We start from the raw sequence: 21,518 nt of genomic DNA on the forward strand, positions 1-21,518 counted from the left end.
GAAACAATTATAAATTCAAAGACTACTTTCCAACACAACAGCTATGATCTGATTTGACTATTCGAGCTAATCGGTACAAAGTACTATACCAGAATCACTCCTTTTTTCAGACCATGCACCCTTTTCACATGCGTATCAGATAATATTATTTAGCTTCAGAAGCAACTACATGAATACAAACACTAGAATATATGACTCATCAATCAGTAGCACAGTGGTATCAAACTTCGTCCACATCTTCCAATATTGAAGCTTCATGAAGTAATTAATCACAATATATATATAAATGGTTGTCCAAAGAATATAAATGTATATAAGACGTTTGGCAAACGCACACTTCAATCATGCCCAATTATATAGGTAGCTAGGACAGAACCAAGAATTTTTACTACGTTTTATAAATGACACCAATTAATCAAGAAAAGATTTATGTCCCTAATTTTTCGACGTCGTTTCAGTTTGGGCGTAATAACCATGGATCAAGACAAAAAAATTGTGCCATTTTAGATATCTAAGGCTTCCACCATCAACATCTCTTTGCGTAACCATAGTGTGTTATGATCCTGAATATCAACTCCGTAACCGGATAATTAGTATCATAGGAAGATTAATCCCTAAACCCTAAACCCTAAATGAATAGATCAATTTCTATATTTTCAACTCCAGATAAAATGTGTTACTATTCCAAAAGACTAGTATGTCTTTGTTTTGGGCAAGAGGAGCCTGAAAGGCTTAATTAACCTCTCATTGAATACAAAGTTAATGATGAGTAAACCCTAGATAAATATCCAAGGTCGTCTAGCCGGTTTAATCATGAGATGCTAAAGGTGCTACTCTGACCAATCCATTGAGGCCCCCAAGCGACAAAAGTTTTTCATCCCTATTAAGTCAGAAATGGAGAGAGATAGAGAGAGTTGTCTTGCTCTGTATGTTTGATACTCTACATGTTGTACACATACAATAAAGTAACATGAAAGGGGTAATTATCTTTTTTCCCATCAACTATAACGCATTGTCACATTGACCTCATCAAATATAATGCATTGTCACTTTGCCTCAATCAATTACAACGCATTGTCATTTCAAGATGGCATGTGGAGCGCATGTGACAGGTTGACTGTCTGAATTAATACCTTTGATTGGCAGAAATAGGGGTTTTGGGCATAAAATAGTAATTTGATAGGATCAAACAATTGGACAATGCGTTGTAGTTGATAAGAAGAAAATGTAATTACCTCAACATGAAACCTAGGAGGAGTAAGTGTTGGCCATGGCCAGGGTGATTAATTTTGCACCAGAAAAGACGAAACATTTCAAAGAGACCGAAAGATTTAAGTAATTAACATAAAAGAAGATGGTCATTATATATATACATATATATGTGTGTGTGGGGTGCACTACGTACGATTGGATATTGAAAGGAATCTAGAACATACAAATGATTACAAAGATCCTCTGAATCACTTCATAAGATTATTGTTCCATTTTTGTGGTGCACCTTGTATACTATTTCTATTACTCTATTTATTGGAAAATACTCAAAATCATTCCCAGCTTTTTCGTACCTACATAATTATAAATTAACTGGAAAATAAAATAAATAAATAGCATCCTTTGCCAGCCAGTATATAAGAATGAAATAGGATGTATGGTGGCAGCAGGCAAGCCGTATATTTTTCTTTCCCACCTGAGATCTGGAAAACACAACTCGATCGATTGCTTAGCTATAGTAAGTAAAAAGACATGGTGGACAACATAGAGAAGAAAATTCTTGTTAGGGAATTCAATGAAGACAGAGACTTTGAAGTGGTGGGGAAGCTTGAGAGGAAATGTGAGATAGGGTCTAAAATGGGGGTCTCAATTTTCACTAGCATGATTGGTGACCCTTTATGTAGGATTCGCTTCTATCCCCTTCATGTCATTCTGGTGGGTAACAGATACTTTTTCCTTATATGTATATATAAATATAAATCTTGCCAAATCCATCCATGCACATACACATATCATGCATACATTAATTAATTGCATTCCTTTTTTTTAGATGATGCATGCATATATGTCTCCCTTTCTTGGTACTACTTTTTCTCTGGGGAATCCCTTTGTCCCTCCGAAGACATTATAGTTATCGATATAGACCACTAATAATGTTCTTGAAAATGACCTTACAGGTAGCTGAGCTGCTTGAAAATGGGAAGCTTGTCGGAGTGGTTCGAGGATGCATTAAGGGCGTTCAAACTGGTAATTTTGGGGAATCACATGTCAAGATGGGTTGCATACTAGGCCTTCGAGTCTCTCCTACACACCGGTAATACTCTACATTGATATTCCATGTTTCGATATATGAAGAAACACGTCGATTTGCGACTCCTGATTGCATGATTACTTGTTAATACTTTGTTAAATCATTACTTATTCTAAAAACTTAAACAATGTTCAAATTGAATATCTCTGTAGATCCGATACCATATATTAAATCATAATTTCTCTCGGAAACTTAAGCCAATAAAAAATGATGAGGCAAAATTTTCTACAAATTAGAAAGGGAAATGATGTGTACGTACATCAAGCTGTTATCAACTTATATATAACTCACATGCTTCAATCATTTCTTGTATCACGAGTGAAAAAAGGTATTTGACATATTTAATTACGGTCATTTTAATTACTTTTTAAGATTTTAATGAAATGATTTTTGTTTTGTGGATGAATTTGTTTTTAAGGTTCCTGCCGCCAGTTAAGCACTATTACTTTTGTTAGAATATTTTATATTATTCTTTAGGGTTTATTTTCTACCTTAATTAGTCTAGGGTTTCTTATTTATCACTCATAGCCTCTTTATATATAGAAGCCTCTCTAATCATTCTCAATATATCATTATCAATACAATGTAGTCCTTGTATTTGCTTCCTCTCTCTCTCCTTCTTCTACTCTCAATATATTTAACAACTTTCATTTGTTGTCCGGTATATATATAGACGGATGGGAATAGGATTAAAGCTTGTGAATTCAATTGAAGAATGGCTGCTGAGAAATGGAGCAGAGTATACATTTCTAGCCACTGAAGAAAACAACACAGCCTCAATGAATCTCTTCACTCTCAAATGCAGCTACATCAACCTCAGCTCATTGGTCATATTTGTTCAACAAATCTGTTTCCCTGCTAAGAATTATAGTCTGTCGGAAGACATAAAAATAGAGAAGTTGCACATAGACCAGGCAACTTCCTTGTACAAACAGAAGCTGAAAGACAAAGAGATATCTCCAGCAGACATTGAAGCGATTTTGAAGGAAAACCCCAGCCTCGGCACGTGGGTGTGCTACTTCAAAGAAGGCGGTTGGATGAACACACACAACAACAACAATGAAAAGAAAGATGATGAGAGGAAAACCCCAAGCTCTTGGATAATCTTCAGCATATGGAATAGCTGTGCAAAGGAAAAGATTTTTCCATGCCTTGGATTTCTCTTTCTGTATGGGATGCTTGGGGAGGGAGAGAAGCTTGGGGAGCTGATGGAATCTGTGTGGAGCTTTGCATCGAATGTGGGGCAAAATGTGAAGGATTGTAAGGTGATTGCAGCTGAGCTAGGGGTGACTGATCCTCTCATCAAGCATGTTCCACAGGAATCCTCTATGTCACGAATCAATGATCTCTGGTACGCTAAGAAGTTGATGTTCCACGATAATAATACGGATAAATTAATGCTGGCCAAGGGACCATTAGGAGATGTATTTGTCGATCCAAGAGATTTTTAGAGTTAATTATTTATTTGTTCTTCGAGAACCCTAGCTACGTGTTACATATCACATATATATGATCAATGGTGATCTTGTGGGTTGAAGAAGATGAAAAGTACCCCAATGATGACAAGGGCGATGAGACAAGTGCATGGAAACCTAGCTAGAGATCATGAATAGTTGATGGAATATGTATTGTATGTCCTTAATTGCTTAACTTTTCTGGTGTATTCATCCAAAAACAATAATCATATATATAATAGCGAAAACCTCTTTAGAAGTGCTTTAAAATTGTGACATGTAATGTGAACCTATTTTTTGAAAGGATGAACCAGTTTTTTAATGCACAATTTAAAATACTGAATCAGTTCACGTGTTTGAAGTAAAAAACGGAAGGCTTTGCATTTTTGAAAGCCCATAACAACCCACGTAATGGGTAGGATTCTTCATTAAAATTTAATTATAAAATTTAAAGGTATTACCATTGTACTTTTTATTATATATAAGTTAAAAAATGCATTTCTATCGTACATTTAATGCAAGCAAATAAATCATCTCACCTCAGTTTCAATGCTTACTTACCTCTTCAATGTTTTCTGGTACACGTGCATATGTTCCGATGCAATCTAGAACAAAGGAATATATATATATATATATATATATATATATAAAGAGAAAAAACTTTTCTGGTGCACATATATGTTTCGATGCAATTTTTATTTTAATTTCCTGTAAATAGTTAATGTGTACCCTTTTTTGTGCGAAAGTTGATATGTTGGATTTTAAAGAAATTCCTAAACTAAGATCTCATGCCTAATCATTGGAAAAATAAAAATAATGAAGTCACCAAAAAAAAAAAAAAAAAAAGAGGTGTTTTCTAGGGGTTTACATTATACACCAGATTAAAAATCTCTGCTCGGAAAGTTAAAATCCTTCTTAGCGTATGAATTCTCCCTCCTTTAATGCCACGTGTTAGGAAATTAATCCTATTTCCCAAGACCCGTAAGATGCGAAAAATAAGAAGAATGCGGAATAACAAAGATAAGCAATCACACACGACACAAAGATTTAAGTGGTTCGGCTTAACAAGCCTACATCCACTAGCGGAGACGACCTGGAGAAAATTCACTATCAAAATATGGAGTACAAAAATAATAGAAAGAAAATCACTCAGATCCCAAAGCCCTAATACACACAAATCTCACTATCACACAAGAGAGATTATTCCCAAAATAGAATACAAAAGACAGATGTACAAACTCTTCTTTTGCTGGAACAGATGGGGGCTGATCTCTATTTTCTTCTCTCACTCTGCAGCACCTTTTTCTTCTAACCACTTGTTTTTGGCTCCTCCAAAAACCACCAAGAAGAAAAACACCCTTGCTGCCCTTGTACCTCCTTCTCTCAAATTCTCTCTGTTTTCTCCTCCCTTTGGTGCTTCACGTTTTTGGCACACACAAATTCACCTTGTGCTTTGTTCCTTATATAGAAGCTTAACTCTCTTTTTACATGTTGGTCTAGGACTTCTACTATAAGTCAAACAAGGAGTTCAATTACACATCGGAGAAGGACTCCAAAACCCACATGTAAAGGAGCAAACCAGTTGAACTAAGAACCTCTCCTCCTACTTGAAGAAGGAGACAAACCATTGGGTCCCACCATGACTTTTAATTCAAGTCATACTTAACAATGCTGGCTGCACAAGCTCCACTACTTATTTGATCTCTGTGAGTAAACATTTTATTTAAGAGAAATATTGATGGATATTAATATTCTAGGAAAAAAATTTGGTTAACCCATGCATGATTTACAATAAACCCCTAAGTTAATGTACTTGAATGTTTTGTAGTACAAATGATGTTAACATTATGTCAAAACGAGATTGAAGTTTATAGGTTATCTCTTGAGGATGAAGTCTCACCAAGAATCATATTTCTCTCTCTCCTCTAGGGTTCTTGGTCATAAGAAATGTTGAAACTAAGGTTTTTGGGCATACATATGGCTTTATAGAGGCCCTTGCGATAAAATTGTTCTCGTGGCAGTATCAAATGTTCGAGCCATACATCGAACGTTCGGATAAAGAGTGTCTCGATCGTGCTAGTGGGATATCGAATGTTTGGGTAAGAAGGGTCTCCTCAATCGTTTGAGTGGGATATCAAACATTCAAAGAAACGACTTCTCGATCGTTCGAGTGGGACATCGAATGTTCAAAAATGAAGAAATACAAAGTGTCAAGGGTTTTAAGGAAATTTAGTTATTGGGCTCCTTTTATATTTTACTGAAAGACAAGGCTTTGATTTCTAAATCGCGATGGTTATGAAATTTAATAATATTAATTTGTGGGGTATTACAACTTGATCATATGATAATTCAAATATTTAATTATATATAATGTGATTCATATAATCCAAAATTAAGTGATTAGTATTGGTTGGAACAAGTGGCTCATATTCTACTATTGGCCCATTGGGTATAATTAGTTTATGTGGGCCTGGGAACAAATAAGTTGTAGGGGATATTTTGGAGTTCTCCAAAATACTTAGAATTAGGGTTTCTTATAAATATGTTATGTTGAACCCTAAATCATTGAATAGTAAAATATAGCCGCACTCTCTCCTGTGGACATAGGCACATTGCCAAACCACGTAAATCTGTGTCTCGACTCTCTCTTGACCTCTCTCTTTTCGAATTTCATATTATTCATCATTTTTGTATACGGTACCAACAATTGGTATCAGAGCCTAATTATACGATGGCTGAGATTGACACATCTTCTGCGAAATTTGACATGATGAAGTTCGATGGATCCGGTAATTTCGGGTTATGGGAGAGACATGTCAAGGATTTGTTGGTGCAACAAGGGATGGTGAAGGCATTATATGGGACGAAACCAGAACGGATGGTGAACATGGATTGGAAGGAACTTGAGGCTAAGGCGGTGGCTACTATTCGGTTTTGTCGGGGAGATGACGTGATGTATCATGTCATGGACGAAGAATCTCCGGCAGCAGTTTGGTTGAAACTAGAAAGTTGGTATATGTCAAAGTCGTTGACGAACAAGCTCTATCTAAAGCAGTGGTTGTACGGCTTGAAGATGGCGGAGGGCTCATATCTGAGCGAACACATCAACGTGTTCAATCAAGTAATCGGCGATTTGAAGAGGGTTGATGTGAAGTTCGAAGACGAAGACAAGGCGTTGATGCTATTGAATTCACTCCCAACTTCTCCTACGTATAAGAATTTGGTTACAACTCTAACATGGGGGAAAGAGACCTTGGAGTTAAAGGACGTTACATGAGCCCTGTTGGCTTTTCATCAGATAAATAAAATCAATGATGAAAGTTCTCAAGGAGAATGGATAGTTGTAAAGGGTAACCAAGAGAGTGGAATAAATAGTAATAATGGTGGTTCGAATGGCAAGAATTCTTGGTCAAAGTCCAGGAAGCGCAAAGACATAAATTGCTATAAGTGTAGGAAGAAAGGGCACATAAAGAGGGATTGTCCAGACCAGAAAAATAACAAGGACGACGAGAATTAAGGTTCCTCAAAATCTGTGAACATAGTGGAAGACAATTCAGACGATGTTGATGGTGATATGCTTTCTGTTGCATCTAATTCAGAGCATCCTATGGATTCTTGGATTTTGGACTCAGCGTGTTCGTTTTACGTGACGTCCAACAGAGATTGGTTTGACAACTACAGGTCAATTAATTCTGGTATAGTTCTATGGGTAATGGTGCACATTGCAAAATTATTGGCATAGTTAATATTAGAATTAAGATGTTTGATGGTGTAGTTAGAACGTTATGTGATGTTAGACATGTACCAGACGCGAAAAAGAATCTTATTTCATTTGGCACCTTAGACTCAAACAGTGATGGTTATAAGTCTGATGGTGGAGTAATGAAGGTGACTAAGGGAGCGATGGTAGTGATGAAAGGACAGAAAAGTACAAAGAATATTTATAAACTGTTGGAAGTACATTTGTAGGTGGAGGCGCATCTGTGGAGTCTGATTCTGATTGTACTATTTTGTGGCATATGCGGTTGGGTCATATGAGTGAGCGGAGCATGTTGAAGCTTCATAAGAGAAATCTATTGAAGGGTGTTAAAACGTGCAAGCTTGATTTCTGTAAGTTCTGTGTTCTGAGAAAGCAGAATAGGGTACAATTCAAGACAGCCACACACAAGACATAGGGTATTCTGGATTATGTTCATTCTGATGTTTGGGGACCAGTGAGGACAGCGTCACGGGGAGGACATATATATTTCATGATCTTTATGGATGATTTTTCCAGAAAGGTTTGGGTGTACTTCATGTGACACAAATCAGAGACGTTTGCCAAGTTCAATTTGTTGAAAGCTGAAGTGGAGAACCAGACTGGGAAGAAGGTTAAGTGCCTCAGGACTGATAATGGAACTGAGTACACAAATGACAAGTTCATAGATTTCTGTGAGCAGCATGGTATAAAGAGACATTTCACAGTACATAAGATGTAGCACTCCAGATTTTTAAAGTCTTATTTTAGAGATATTAATTTGATGCTATTAATATTCATATTAGGCAATGATTTTAATTCTTGGGAAATTTATGAGAGTAGTAATTAGAGAATGGTAATTGGTGAAATAATAAGATAGTAAATGGTAGGTATAAGGATGGTAGAATAAGAAGGTAGAATAGTATAGGGTAGGTAGAATAGTATAGGGTAGGTAGAATAGTATAAGGTTGGTGAAATAGTATAGGGTTGGTGAAATAGTATAGGGTTGGTGAAATAGTAAAATGAGGGTATAATTGTAAATTGAAGGTAGAATAGTGTTTGATTTTCTCCTATAAATAGAGCTCTTCTCCTTCACAATTTTCACCACTCATCTCCTCTCCCATCTCTTGCATATATTCTTCTTTCTTCCGCTTTTTACTCGGTCTTTCTTCTTTCTAAGAGTGTTTACTCAGAACAGAGAGAGAAAGGGCGAGACCAAGCGCTACAAGAAAGAAAGAACACAAGAGAAACCGAGAGTGAGATGGAAAATTTAAGACAGAGAGCTGAAGAGGAAGAAAGAGAGTTTAGGAGAGAGAGAGAGAGAGAGAGAGAGAGAGAGAAAGTCAGTGAAGGGATTGTTATGGGTATGGACCAACTGCAGCAGAACGGGTTTCAAGTAATTACCTTTGATGATCCATTCATGTAATCCAATGTAAGTATTCTTACTTACTGAGTATGATATTGATATCCAATAATACGGATTTTTGTGGTTTTATAACTTGTCTAGCATTTTGCTATATATGATTCAACAATGATTTATATTATCGGAAATCAATTGACTCACTACTTCACAGTTTTTGTAGTGTTTGCAGGAATGGAAAATCAAGGTAATTATGCAATTGTGATTAGAGATTCATATTGAGATGTACAGAGATTCCAAGTTGGTTAAGTTTTGTCTAGAGTTTAGACTGTTGGATAGATTTGTATAAATGCCTTGTACGACATAGCTTTGGGTATTTTTGTATAAAGAAAAGTATTTTAACAGTATTTTTTTTGTATTGATAATTACAGTTTTTCCGCTATATGAGATTGTTACAAAATGGTATCAGAGCCACCTAGTAACGCCAGGTCATGTGGTATTGAAGCACTGCATGACATTTTAAGAGGGGGAGTTTGTAACACCCCGGTCCCATATTGGGAAGATGAGAAGAAGCCCACATTGAGTGGGTAGTTTATAGAGATAGTCATGGGTGCTAAGTCCCACATTGCCTAGTTACTAGGTGAAACTGGGCTTTATAATGAATTCTAGGGAAGCTCCAAATTGACTAGTCCTTTTGGGGTAATAGCGCAGATGTGGCTAGCGCTTTTCCCTGGGATGTTACAAATGGTATCAAAGCATTACCCAGCCTGAGATGATGGGAGTGTGCACAAGCCTATGAGGGTCGCTAGTGGACACACGTTGGTGATGCCAAAAGTGAGTTATATTATAATGGTGTCAGTTAAGACACAATGAAATGTATAAGGGCCAAAAGTTAAGGGCCGAGAATGAAGAAATTTCCTGAGGATTGCCAACGGTGACACTGGTGCCCAAGAAGAGTGCTTGTAGAATCTCACATCGCCTGGGTATGGAATATGTTATGATATTTATTTATGAACAGATTGAATTTAAAATTTTTTATAGTAACTTGAGTAAGTTATGGTTCAAGTATGATTTGTTTTTAATTTGGGTTGCTCAATTTGAAGATAGGTGGTAATTTATGGGCTTTAATTTCGAGGACGAAATTCTAATAAGGAGGGAAGATTGTAACACCCCAGATTTTTAAAGTCTTATTTTAGAGATATTAATTTGATGCTATTAATATTCATATTAGGCAATGATTTTAATTCTTGGGAAATTTATGAGAGTAGTAATTAGAGAATGGTAATTGGTGAAATAATAAGATAGTAAATGGTAGGTATAAAGATGGTAGAATAAGAAGGTAGAATAGTATAGGGTAGGTAGAATAGTATAGGGTTGGTAGAATAGTATAGGGTTGGTGAAATAGTATAGGGTTGGTGAAATAGTATAGGGTTGGTGAAATAGTAAAATGAGGGTATAATTGTAAATTGAAGGTAGAATAGTGTTTGATTTTCTCCTATAAATCTCTTCTCCTTCACAATTTTCACCACTCATCTCCTCTCCCATCTCTTGCATATATTCTTCCTTCTTCCGCTTTTTACTCGGTCTTTCTTCTTTCTAAGAGTGTTTACTCAGAACAGAGAGAGAAAGGGCGAGACCAAGCGCTACAAGAAAGAAAGAACACAAGAGAAACCGAGAGTGAGATGGGAAATTTAAGACAGAGAGCTGAAGAGGAAGAAAGAGAGTTTAGGAGAGAGAGAGAGAGAGAGAGAGAGAAAGTCAGTGAAGGGATTGTTATGGGTATGGACCAACTGCAGCAGAACGGGTTTCAAGTATTTACCTTTGATGATCCATTCATGTAATCCACTGTAAGTATTCTTACTTACTGAGTATGATATTGATATCCAATAATACGGATTTTTGTGGTTTTATAACTTTTCTAGCATTTTGCTATATATGATTCAACAATGATTTATATTATCGGAAATCAATTGACTCACTACTTCACAGTTTTTGTAGTGCTTGCAGGAATGGAAAATCAAGGTAATTATGCAGTTGTGATTAGAGATTCATATTGAGATGTACAGAGATTCCAAGTTTGTTAAGTTTTGTCTAGAGTTTAGACTGTCGGATAGATTTGTATAAATGCCTTGTACGACATAGCTTTGGGTATTTTTTGTATAAAGAAAAGTATTTTAACAGTATTTTTTTTGTATTGATAATTACAGTTTTTCCGCTATATGAGATTGTTACATAAGACACCACAGCGAAATGGTTGTGGTGGAATGGATGAACAGGTCTATTGCAGAAAGAACACGATGTCTCAGGTTGAATGTTGGACTTGCAAAGATTTTCTGGGTAGATGCAATGAGTATAGCATGCTACTTGATCAACAGGTCACCGAGGGTAGCACTAGAAGGAAAAGTTGCAGAGGAGGTGTGGACAGATAATGAGGTAGATTACTCTGGTTTGAGAGTATTTGGTTATCCAGCCTATGTGTACATACCTAGTAAAGAATGGTCGAAACTTGATCCGAAGTCTAGACAATTTGTCTTTCTCGAATATAGGAAAGGGGTTAAGGGTTACAAGTTTTGGGATCCAAAGGCAAACAAGGCGGTGATCAATAAAGATGTGGTATTTGATGAAAATTCCAAGTTGAAGAGTACTTAGGGTAAAGAGCAACAGGAGCGAGAAAGCAGTAGCAGTGATAAGCAGGTGGTGCAGGTGGAGTTAGAGACTCATATGCAGGAGAACGCTTCTTACAGTACAGAGGCCTCTACTTCAGGAGTTCAGGAGCATCACACTATAGCCACAAGCAGGCCTAGACGCACTATTAGGCCACCAACCAAGTACGGTTTTGAAGATATGACTTCTTATGCTCTTGTCATCAGTAGCGAAGATCCTACTACTTTTCAAGAGGTTATCAATAGCCAAGAGAAGAGCAGATGGGTGGGTGCTATGGCAAAAGAGATGGAGTCTCTGCATAAGAACTAGATGTGGGATTTGGTGGAGCTTCCAGAGAGGAAGAGGGCGATAGGGTGTAAATGGGTGTTCAAGAAAAAAGTAGTATCAGAAAAAGGGAGGAAAAAGTTCAAGGCTCGTAGCGAAGGGATATTCACAGCAGAAAGGGGTTGATTATGAGGAAATATTTTCCCCAATGGTGAGATATACTTCCATCAGAGCAGTATTGGCGTTGGTAGCTCATTATGACATGGCATATGAGCAAATGGATGTGAAGACAGCTTTTCTCCATGGTGATTTGGATGAGCAGATTTACATGGAGCAGCCAGAAGGGTTCAGTTAACCTGGACAGGAGCACTTGGTTTGTAAATTAAAGAAGTCACTTTATGGGCTGAAGCAGCCTCTAAGGCAGTGGTATAAGCGGTTTGACTTCTACATGATCAAAATTGACTACAGGAGATGTGAATATGACTGTTGTATGTGTGTGAGGAGCCTTGATGATGGCTCATTTATTTTTCTGTTACTGTACGTGGATAATATGCTTGTTGCAGCTAAGAGTATAGTGGAGGTCAACAAACTGAAGGTTTTGTTTAGTAGAGAATTTGACATGAAGGATTTGGGCGCAGCCAAGAAGATTCTTGGGATGGAGATTCGTAGGGACAGGAATGCCAAGAGATTCTGGCTATCTCAAGCCGGCTATGTGAAGAAGGTGTTGGAGTAGTTTAGCATGGAAAATGCAAAACCAGTGAGTACACCTTTGGCGAATCATTTTCGCTTATCTACCTTACAGAGTCCAAAGGCAGTTAAAGAAACTGAAGACATGTCTAAGGTCCCATATGCCAGTGCAATGGGGTGTCTAAGCTATGGTATGTGCCAGGTCAAATTTGGCTCATGCAGTTAGTGTGGTGAGCAAGTACATGGCGAATCCGAGGAAATAGCACCGAGATGCAGTCAAATGGATTTTCAGATACTTGAAAGTAACTATAGAGTATGGCATCACTTTTGTCAAATAGAAAAGTGATTTGTTAGTCGTCGGGTATGTAGATGTACATTATGCAGAGGATTTGGATGACAAGAGGTCAACCAAGGGTTATGTGTTCACTCTTGCAAGAGGACCCATATGTTGGAAGTCTATGATCCAGCCTAAGGTTGCGATGTCCACGACTAAGGTGGAGTACATGGCAACGGCTAAGGCTGCAAAGGAAGCTTTGTGGCTTACAGGGTTAGTCAGGGAGCTAGGTATTCAACAAGGCGGAGTTTCGTTGTATTGTGACAGTCAGAGTGTCATTTACTTGGTAAAGAACCAAGTGTATCATGCGAGAACCAAGCACATTAATGTAAGGTTTCACAAGATCAGGGAATTGATTGCTGCAAGTGAATTGTTACTTGAAAAGATTCACACTTCTGAGAACACATCAGACATTTTGACGAAGCCTGTTACCGCAGACAAGTTCAAGCATTGCTTGGACTTGACAAATGTCTCTAGGTGCTAGAAAGGAGAGGAGATGAGGCGGCATCCCCAAACCTATTAGTTCCAGGTGGAGGCCCAATACTTGATTATCTTCAAAGAAGTGAATACTCGCCAAGGTGGAGATTATTGGAACAAGTGGCTCATACTCTACTACTGGGCTATCAGGAGTAATTAGTTTATGTGGGCCTGAGAACAAATAAGTTGTGGGTGGTATTTTAGGGTTTTCCAAAATACTTAGAATTAGATTTTCCTATAAATATGTTATGTTATAACCCTAAATCATTGAATAGTAAAATATAACCGCACTCTCTCCTCTAGATGTAGGCACATTGCCGAACCACGTAAATCTGTGTCTCGACTCTCTCTTGATCTCTCTCTTTTCGAATTTCATATTATTCATCATTATTGTACACGGTAACAACAAAATCAATGTGTATATATCTTATAATTACAAATTAAGTGAAACAACAATATTAAATCATATGATCATATTTAAATTATGAGTAATGATATAAAGAGGACTAAAGTCCTCTTAGAATACTCTCAAATGTGACATGGTATTTAAAATTACCATTGAATTTGAGATGATTATTATTAAATTTTGATCTATTGGTAATTTTAAATGCTATATCACATTTGGGAGGACTCTAGGAAGATTCTAGTCCTCCTTATATCATTACTCTTAAATTCTAATACTAATACTTAAATCATATGGTCATATAATCCTATAATGATAATACATATATGATCCTAAATATCCAATGTTAATACTCATATCATATGATCATATAGAAACAACAATGAGAATAAGAACAAAGGCCTTTGATTGGAAGTAACATTTACAATTTGAAACTCCGTTATGGGACGTGTCTCAGAAGTTATTGTTTTTCACAAAAATAATAACTAAATGTTCTAATATTTGATGTTAAATTAATGAAATCGATTGTTTAAAGATAAAAGTACTATCCTCTAAAAAAACAAATTCTAGAAACAGTTACTCATTTCATTACTATTATATTAAAAATAGATGAGTTGATACAATAAAATGATATGCTAACATGCATGAGACACGTGCAACAGAAAAACCATATATATATATATATATATATAAAATGCTAGGTGTTCTTCTAGTGTTCTCCTAATATTCTTCCAACTGTAATGTGACTTTTAAAATTACCGTTGAATCATTATTGACTTTTAATCTATTAGTGATTTTAAAAATAAGATCATAGTTGAGAAAACATTAAAAAAGTATTAGAAGAACACCAAACATTTCTCATATATATATATATATATATATATATATATATTAGATACTTAGAACATATTTAAAATTATGTCTAAGAAATAGAATTTTTAAGTTAAAAAGTCTTTTTTGACAAAAGCTCGATTTTAAAGTTTTTGAAAAAAGTACATTTTGGTCAAACATGCCAACTTTTGTTTGTAATTACTTTTTAAACTCTCTAACACAAAACAAGCTCTTACTCTCTCCGTCATTTTGGTGAATTTATCTCGTTTGTCCACAAAGAAAAAGAGATTTTATTTCTTTTTAATAAAATAATAATAATAATAATCATAATAATAATAATAGTAGCACTTATTCCACTACGTGCAGTCTACAAGTATTATGATCTCGGTTATGCCACTTATTTTACTACGTACAGTCTTTATAGAAGTCGCTCTCCTACAAGTAATATGATCTTGGTATGCATATTGAACAAATATCACTGAATAAATTAAACGACGCTTGGTCTCAAAAAAAATAGTTTAATCGGTTGGAATTACGCCTAATGAAACAGATGTCACTAGTTTGAATCTCCCTCCCCTTTGTATGGACATGTAAAAAATAAAAAATAAAAAAAATGAAAGAAACTTGAAAAAAATTAAAAAAAAAAAAATGCACGCCTAATGAGGAACCAACAAAAAATAAAATAAAAATAAAAATAAGGGTTAATAACTTTCTTAGTACCTCAGTTTTCACTTTTTTATTTTTTTCCTCATAAGTTTTAAAATATGACAAATTTAGTACCCAACTTATAGGAAAAAACAAAATCAATACCTCCGTTAGTTCCGTTAGTCTCATTTAACAAAATTTCCACGTGTCGCTTTCAAAATATGTCACGTGTCCTAAAAAGTAAAAATAATTAATAATAATAATAAATTAAAAAAAAAAAAAAAAATGAACTGCCTTCTTCATCTTTGTTCCTCTCTCTTTCTTCTTCCCTCTCCCCCTCACCAACGGGAGACGGCCGGCCACCGGATACCACCATAAATCTTTAACTATAAGTTTGCAGAATCATTTTCATTCTCATCCAAACAAGTACACAACCAACCAAACAACTCACGAATCTTTAACCATGCACCATAAGCCAATTTTCCAAGAAAACCCAACATATTCTCAAATCTCAATTCAGCCACCTACCGAGAACTACCCAGAATTCAGCCATGGCAGAGAACATAAAATCAAACCCAAAGTTTAATCAACAACAAACTCAATCTTCGATACCCATTCGGCCAAGAATACCCAGAAAATCAACAAAGCACCCAAAACACTAAGAAACAGAGCAAATCAACCCCTTAGAAACCCAAAACAAGGCAAATTCACCACAACTAAAACAGAACAATCAACCAACCGGCCAAAACACCACAAAAAAAAAAATTGGACAAAACCCAACCTAGAAAATCAAACAAAAATAACCCAAAATCGAGCCTCAACTTCAACCGGCTAAGACCCGCCTGGGTTACTGGCGTGGATGAGAGAGAAAGAGGTGACCCATCGGTGTTTTCCATCCTATGTCAATCCAGTGGGGGTGGGTTTGGCCGGTTGGGTGATGGGTTTTCCAGTTGCGTTCGCGGTATCCAGTGGCCGGCCATCTCCTGTCGGTGAGGGGGAGAGGGAAGAGGAAAGAGAGAGGATCAAAGATGAAGAAGGCAGCTCGTGTGTTTTTTTTTTTTTTTTTAATTTTTTTAGGTTTAGTTTTTTATTTTTATTATTATTATTATTTTTTTTTTAATTATTTTTACTTTTTAGGACACGTGGCATATTTTGAAAGCGACACGTGGAAATTCTGTTAAATGAGACTAATAGAACTAACGGAAGTATTGATTTTGTCTTTTTCCATAAGTTGGGTACTAAATTTGTCATGTTTTAAAACTTAGGGGGAAAAAAATAAAAAAGTGAAAACTGAGGTACCAAAAAAGTTATTAACCCTAAAAATAAATAAATATGCACGACAATAAGAATCAAATAAATATAATTTTATGCAAAACAATGTTGCCACAATAAAAGCTTGATGGTCCCACGGGGTAGTAGCTTAATTGGCTGTGAACCACGTTTCATGAAGCAGAGGTTACTAGTTTGAATCACGCTACATAACTGCGTGGGCGTGTAAAAAAAAAAAGCTTGATGTGTCTTTCATGTATTGTACTACATACAAATACGTGATGCGAAGGGGAAAAAATAAAAAATAAAAAGGTTTCCGCTGCCGGGATTCGAACCCGGAATTTGCTTAATCCAATTAAATTTGTGCTTCAGCGGATTTGATGCCATTTATTCGAAAACTATATATATATATATATATATATATATATAGTATCTATTAAAACTCCATTTGACCAGCGTTACCAATATATCCATATTTTATCCAGCAATTACATTCCCAATTAAATTTTGACTCTCGTCCTTCACTGAATTTTCTCCCGTTTGTATAGAAAGAAACAAATTGTGTTATATATATATATATATATATATATATATATATGGGTTCATATATAAAAAGATGTTAAACATCATTCCGTTGTACATGCTCAGTTTATTCCGTCTGCAAATTCAATGATAAATTTGCAAATCCGTTGTATGGAGATATACAGCAAAATGATTTTTATCATCTTTCATAAAAAAAATGAAGTAATGGACATGGTAAAACTTGGATTATGATCTTTTGTTAGCTGTTTATGCTCTAGTACAATAATCAACACAAAATATACACAATGAATAGTACTGGAGATATGCCAACATACATTTTGATTCTTCATTCTAGTGTAGGGATTCTGTGCAAGATTCATAGAAGTAGTTAATCCTGTATTCCTGTTTAACAATGAACATGCCTCTCCTACATGAAAAAAAAAAAAAAAAAAAAAAGGATGAACTGAGTATATTTATTATTTACTTGGCCAACTCAGGATATTGTGGTACTTCTGTTTTCTGGTCTCCATGTTCTTCTAGGAGCTGGTCTTGTTGTTGTTCTCTTGGTCAGAAAAGCCTTGGATGGTTCCATCCGAACATCGAGCTTTGATGGGTCTAGAGACAACTTTTCACTGATGAAAGCATCCAAATCCATTCCCATTCCACTTTCCATATCGTCTTTGCCATCTAAGAAGCCAGAGGACTCCTCATCAATGCTGCCTTTTCCATTAATTTCTGCTATCTTTTCTAAAGAAACCTTTGCCTTGGTGAATGACTCCTGGTCTAACTTCAAGAGCCTCTTTATGCTTTCAATTGCAGGGTCAATGATATCTAAGAATCCCATAACCCATGAGGCATCATCCACAACTTCTGTACGCTGTGCACACAACCAAAATTAGCTTGCTCTTTTAGAAGTGATATAATTTCCAGCAAAAATGAACCTTACTCTCCTATTTTCAATGGCATTTGTTATTGGATGAGCTAGGAAACTACCTGCTGAAAATAGAGATTTCGAATCTCCTCAGCACGCACAGAATTGCCTTGATCCTCCTCCAATGATGCCCATGTCATCCATGTTACATAACTTTGTGAATTTATATTCAGTGAGGACCTAAATAATCTTCGGGCTGCTGATAAATTACCAATTCTCTGTTCTAGAACACCCCAAGCCTGCAATTTGTTTTTTTTTTGGTAAGTAAAAGCAATTGCCTGCAATGTAGTGTAAATAGAGTTGCTACAACATCAATCTCTATCTACAAATGCAGTACATGACATGTAATTACCTGAAGACATCGTGAGGCACTTTCACCAGTTGAGTTAATTGACAATGCTCTTTGGTATAACTCCCTGGCCTTTCCTATGTTACCTTCTTTCCATTCCATCCATCCCCAAGCCTAAACAGCCCCAAATCATGCAACTTAATCAGTTTTCCAATGGTTCACAAAGGATGGATGCAATTTTTCGCACTTATGTATCATTACATGGAATGGAGAAATCAAAATAAAAAGCAGAATAATAATAATTACAATAAAAAAAATAAAAATTTGGTTGCAATAATCTGCATCGTCATCAAAGCATGTACAGAGATAATCAATCAGCTTCCAATTAGATGATCACACGATACGGAAGGAAATCCAATAAATTTCTATTATATATTCCATACCCTGATTCTTATTTTTCTTTTTTCTTCTTTTCATCACTATATCTTTTTTTTTTAGGGCAAGATTCTGTTCCCTTGCTCAATCTGACAAAGTTAATCAGACCCTAGTATAATCCAACAACTTAATGTTTGAAGAAGTTAAAAGAAAAGAAAGAAACAAAAGTAATAAATTATAGGTCTCTAATTTGCTTGTGTCATTTAAACAAAATTTTACCAACTGATATATATTGGATAGAATGAGATAGAACAAGAAACTGGATCAACAACAGTACAAAAATCTTTGTAATGTGAGATGTTACTTACAACCCATACTGGTTGGTGCCTTGGATCCAATTCAGAAGCTCTCCTGAACAGCACTCTAGCAAGATTTGCTGACGAGTGTTTATATTCCAACAAAGCAAGAGATTGAAGGAGGACAGGATCCCTAGGATTAAGTGCATGGCCTATCTTCAATAGTTTTCTCCCCTTGTCCATATTGCCCATATTAGATTCAAAAACTCCCCATACATGCCATGCAAACCTATTTTTGGGACTTGCCTGGACTGCTTTCTACATATTTAAAGACAAAATCAACCATTACAATCATCATGGTATAAATCAATAGCACTTGACTGAAGAAAAGGGAGTAAATGGTAATGATGGTAAATGCATTTCATGGCAATAAGAAGAAATCACCTCAAATAGCTGCCTAGCAGCACGCTTGTTTTCTTGCTGAATCTCCAATTGTGCCCATGCCTTCGTAAACAAGTGCATAAAAAATTACTTGAGTAAACTCACACCAATTACACAGAAAGTTAATTCTAGTAGAAAAAGCCTACAATAGGGCAATCAAAACTTACAAGCCAGCTGGCACAGCTTTTGGGGTTACACTTAGTGGCCTGCAGGAACAAATATCTAGCCTGCTCATACCGATTTGCTTTAGCTTCAAGCATTGCAAGTGTTTGATAAACGTACTCATTTCCACCACAAAATTTTAAAGCTTTAGCCAGCAGCTGCCTTGCTTTCTTGATATTTCCCTGCTTCAGCTCTAGAACTGCCCAACCATGCCAGGCAGCAATGTGCCTTTTATTGGCAACTGTGGCTGCATCAAATAACTCTCTTGCTCTCCTTATATTTCCCATCTTTTTTTCCAGAACAGCCCAGCACTGTTCCAATAGAAAACAAAGTTAACAAAGACAACCAAATTTACATGCAATTTATTATCTCTAACAAAAAAAAATTGTTAGACTAAATTAATACTCCTAATTACCTGCCAAATGTAGGGATTTTCTCCTTGAGTAGCCTGGCAACCCTTCTCATACACGGCTCTAGCTTCCGCCATTTTCGATTGCTTACTCAATATCTTCCCCAACGCCACATACGCCCGCCCGTCTTCCGGCCAAATGTTTATACACTTTGAAACAAATCCCAACAAAACCCATCATCAGCAACACCACCAAATCTCATAAATGTATGTATATTGATACCAGTAATGCTAGAGATTTTGATCTAATGGTCACGTCATCTTTTGAGAATTAAAAGGAGATAAAAATTATTAAGTAAGGCAATGCGATTGTTAGAATATAAATTAAATGATTAAATTAATTATTATTTATCGGTAAGAACAAGTGATTATTTAATAATCTCCTAATTCAATGAAATATTACACATATATTAATTATATAATTAATATTAAATAATTAAATTAACTATTTCTTATTAATTTAAATCTATGGCATACCTTATCAAGTACTTCATCGGCTTCGTCGTAACGATAACTCCTCGCCAAGAACTTGGCTCTGTACAGCGCCAAGTCCAAGTTCACTGCCAGCGGCCTCTCCAGAGACCCCGACGAGCCCTCCACTCTCTCCGGCTCGAACATCGGCATCTTCTTCGCGAACTCCGCGAGCCCCGAATCGATAGCCGAAGACCTCGCCAAACCGCCGTCGTCGTCACTGTCTTCACCCCCACCGTCACCGGAAGAATCCATCACCGGCCGGCGAACGACGAGAACTTTGTTCTCCGATACGACATCGTAGCCGCTCTCTTTGGTACGGGTCGGCGACTCCTCGAGGAGCGGCGTGGCCGAGTCTTGGGAGGAGCATGAGGTTATGGTGAGGTAAGAGTGGAGGGGTATAATGGGGATTTTGAAGGAGAATTTGGAGAGCGAGTGAGGGTTTTGAGAGGGAGAGAAGAGAGTCAAGTTGGGGTTTGCAGAAGAAGAAGATGAAGAAGACGGAGGAGGAAGAAGTGGCATTTTCGGGTTTAACAGATTAAACTGTATGCTTTTTACGTTCAACCAAATGTGAGGCGGGTTGTGAAGGAAGAAAGGAGGTAGTACAATTACTGTTATAGCCTTCTTCTGTGTTTTTTGTTTTTTTTTTTTTTAAAAAAAAAAAATGAAAATGAAAATCGCATCATGTCTTTTTTTTTTTTTGTTTTAATATTAATTTTCTATTTTATTATTATTATTATTTTAATTAAATACTTTATAAGTGAAGAATGATGAATATATATTTGATTAAATCAGTAAATGGGTTAAATAATAAAAATATTTTTATTTTTTACCTCCTAAGTTATCATTTTTATTATAAAAGGTATCTGTAATTTTTATAAGGACAGAAATAATACCTTCGTTAAGATTTGAGAATTTTGTTTGAACTAATGGGTATTTGAGTAATTCTGGGTTTAAACGTTACTTGTCTAAGATCGGCCACGGTGCTTACTGCTAACAGTTAGCAGTGGCTCAGATGTTCAATCCAAAGAGGTAGATTTTTTGGGGCACGTGGAAGCGTTTTGTTGGTGGGATTTGGTAAGCTCAGGATGGTCTATCACAAAAGAAAGTGATCTCCTATCATCAGCCCTATGGTAAGATCTATAAGTCCTCAAAATATTATATTTGTCCCTCAATTTACCTCTCTTGATGTAATC

General features: G+C 36.1%; 2 protein-coding genes across 3 annotated transcripts; one reads left to right on the forward strand and one right to left on the reverse strand.

Annotated features, from left to right (window-relative positions):
• The first annotated feature begins 1,664 nt into the window (after positions 1-1,664).
• On the forward strand, positions 1,665-3,997 carry LOC132167604 (probable N-acetyltransferase HLS1). Of its 2 annotated transcripts, none has more exons than XM_059578612.1 (3): positions 1,665-1,926; positions 2,169-2,305; positions 2,976-3,997. In XM_059578612.1, exons 1-3 carry the CDS (start codon positions 1,744-1,746, stop codon positions 3,751-3,753), a joined length of 1,098 nt encoding a protein of 365 aa, XP_059434595.1. In that variant the 5' UTR covers positions 1,665-1,743; the 3' UTR covers positions 3,754-3,997. The 2 variants fall into 2 exon arrangements, with proteins under 2 accessions (XP_059434595.1, XP_059434596.1); XM_059578613.1 differs by lacking the exon at positions 1,665-1,926 and adding an exon at positions 2,023-2,072.
• Positions 3,998-17,189: 13,192 nt separating this feature from the next.
• Positions 17,190-20,886, reverse strand: LOC132185135 (protein high chlorophyll fluorescent 107). Its single transcript, XM_059598951.1, has 8 exons — positions 20,329-20,886; positions 19,858-20,001; positions 19,448-19,753; positions 19,284-19,343; positions 18,912-19,157; positions 18,232-18,342; positions 17,942-18,118; positions 17,190-17,825 (listed from the first exon to the last, which is right to left on the reverse strand). The coding sequence occupies exons 1-8, from the start codon at positions 20,842-20,844 to the stop codon at positions 17,442-17,444; spliced, it is 1,944 nt and encodes a 647-aa protein (XP_059454934.1). The 5' UTR covers positions 20,845-20,886; the 3' UTR covers positions 17,190-17,441.
• Between the last annotated feature and the right edge of the window lie 632 nt (positions 20,887-21,518).

Source organism: Corylus avellana, chromosome ca1, assembly GCF_901000735.1.
Source record: "Corylus avellana chromosome ca1, CavTom2PMs-1.0".
Taxonomy (NCBI): Eukaryota; Viridiplantae; Streptophyta; class Magnoliopsida; order Fagales; family Betulaceae; genus Corylus; species Corylus avellana.

Coding starts and splice junctions, on each gene's coding strand:
- LOC132185135 (XM_059598951.1), bottom strand. CDS start 20,844: ATGCCACTTCTTCCTCCTCCGTCTTCTTCATCTTCTTCTTCTGCAAAC. Junction 19,344..19,447: donor AAAGCTGTGCCAGCTGGCTT/GTAAGTTTTGAT, acceptor TTGTTTACGAAG/GCATGGGCACAATTGGAGAT. Junction 18,119..18,231: donor GTGCCTCACGATGTCTTCAG/GTAATTACATGT, acceptor AACAAATTGCAG/GCTTGGGGTGTTCTAGAACA.
- LOC132167604 (XM_059578612.1), top strand. CDS start 1,744: ATGGTGGACAACATAGAGAAGAAAATTCTTGTTAGGGAATTCAATGAA. Junction 1,927..2,168: donor ATCCCCTTCATGTCATTCTG/GTGGGTAACAGA, acceptor ATGACCTTACAG/GTAGCTGAGCTGCTTGAAAA. Junction 2,306..2,975: donor CGAGTCTCTCCTACACACCG/GTAATACTCTAC, acceptor GTATATATATAG/ACGGATGGGAATAGGATTAA.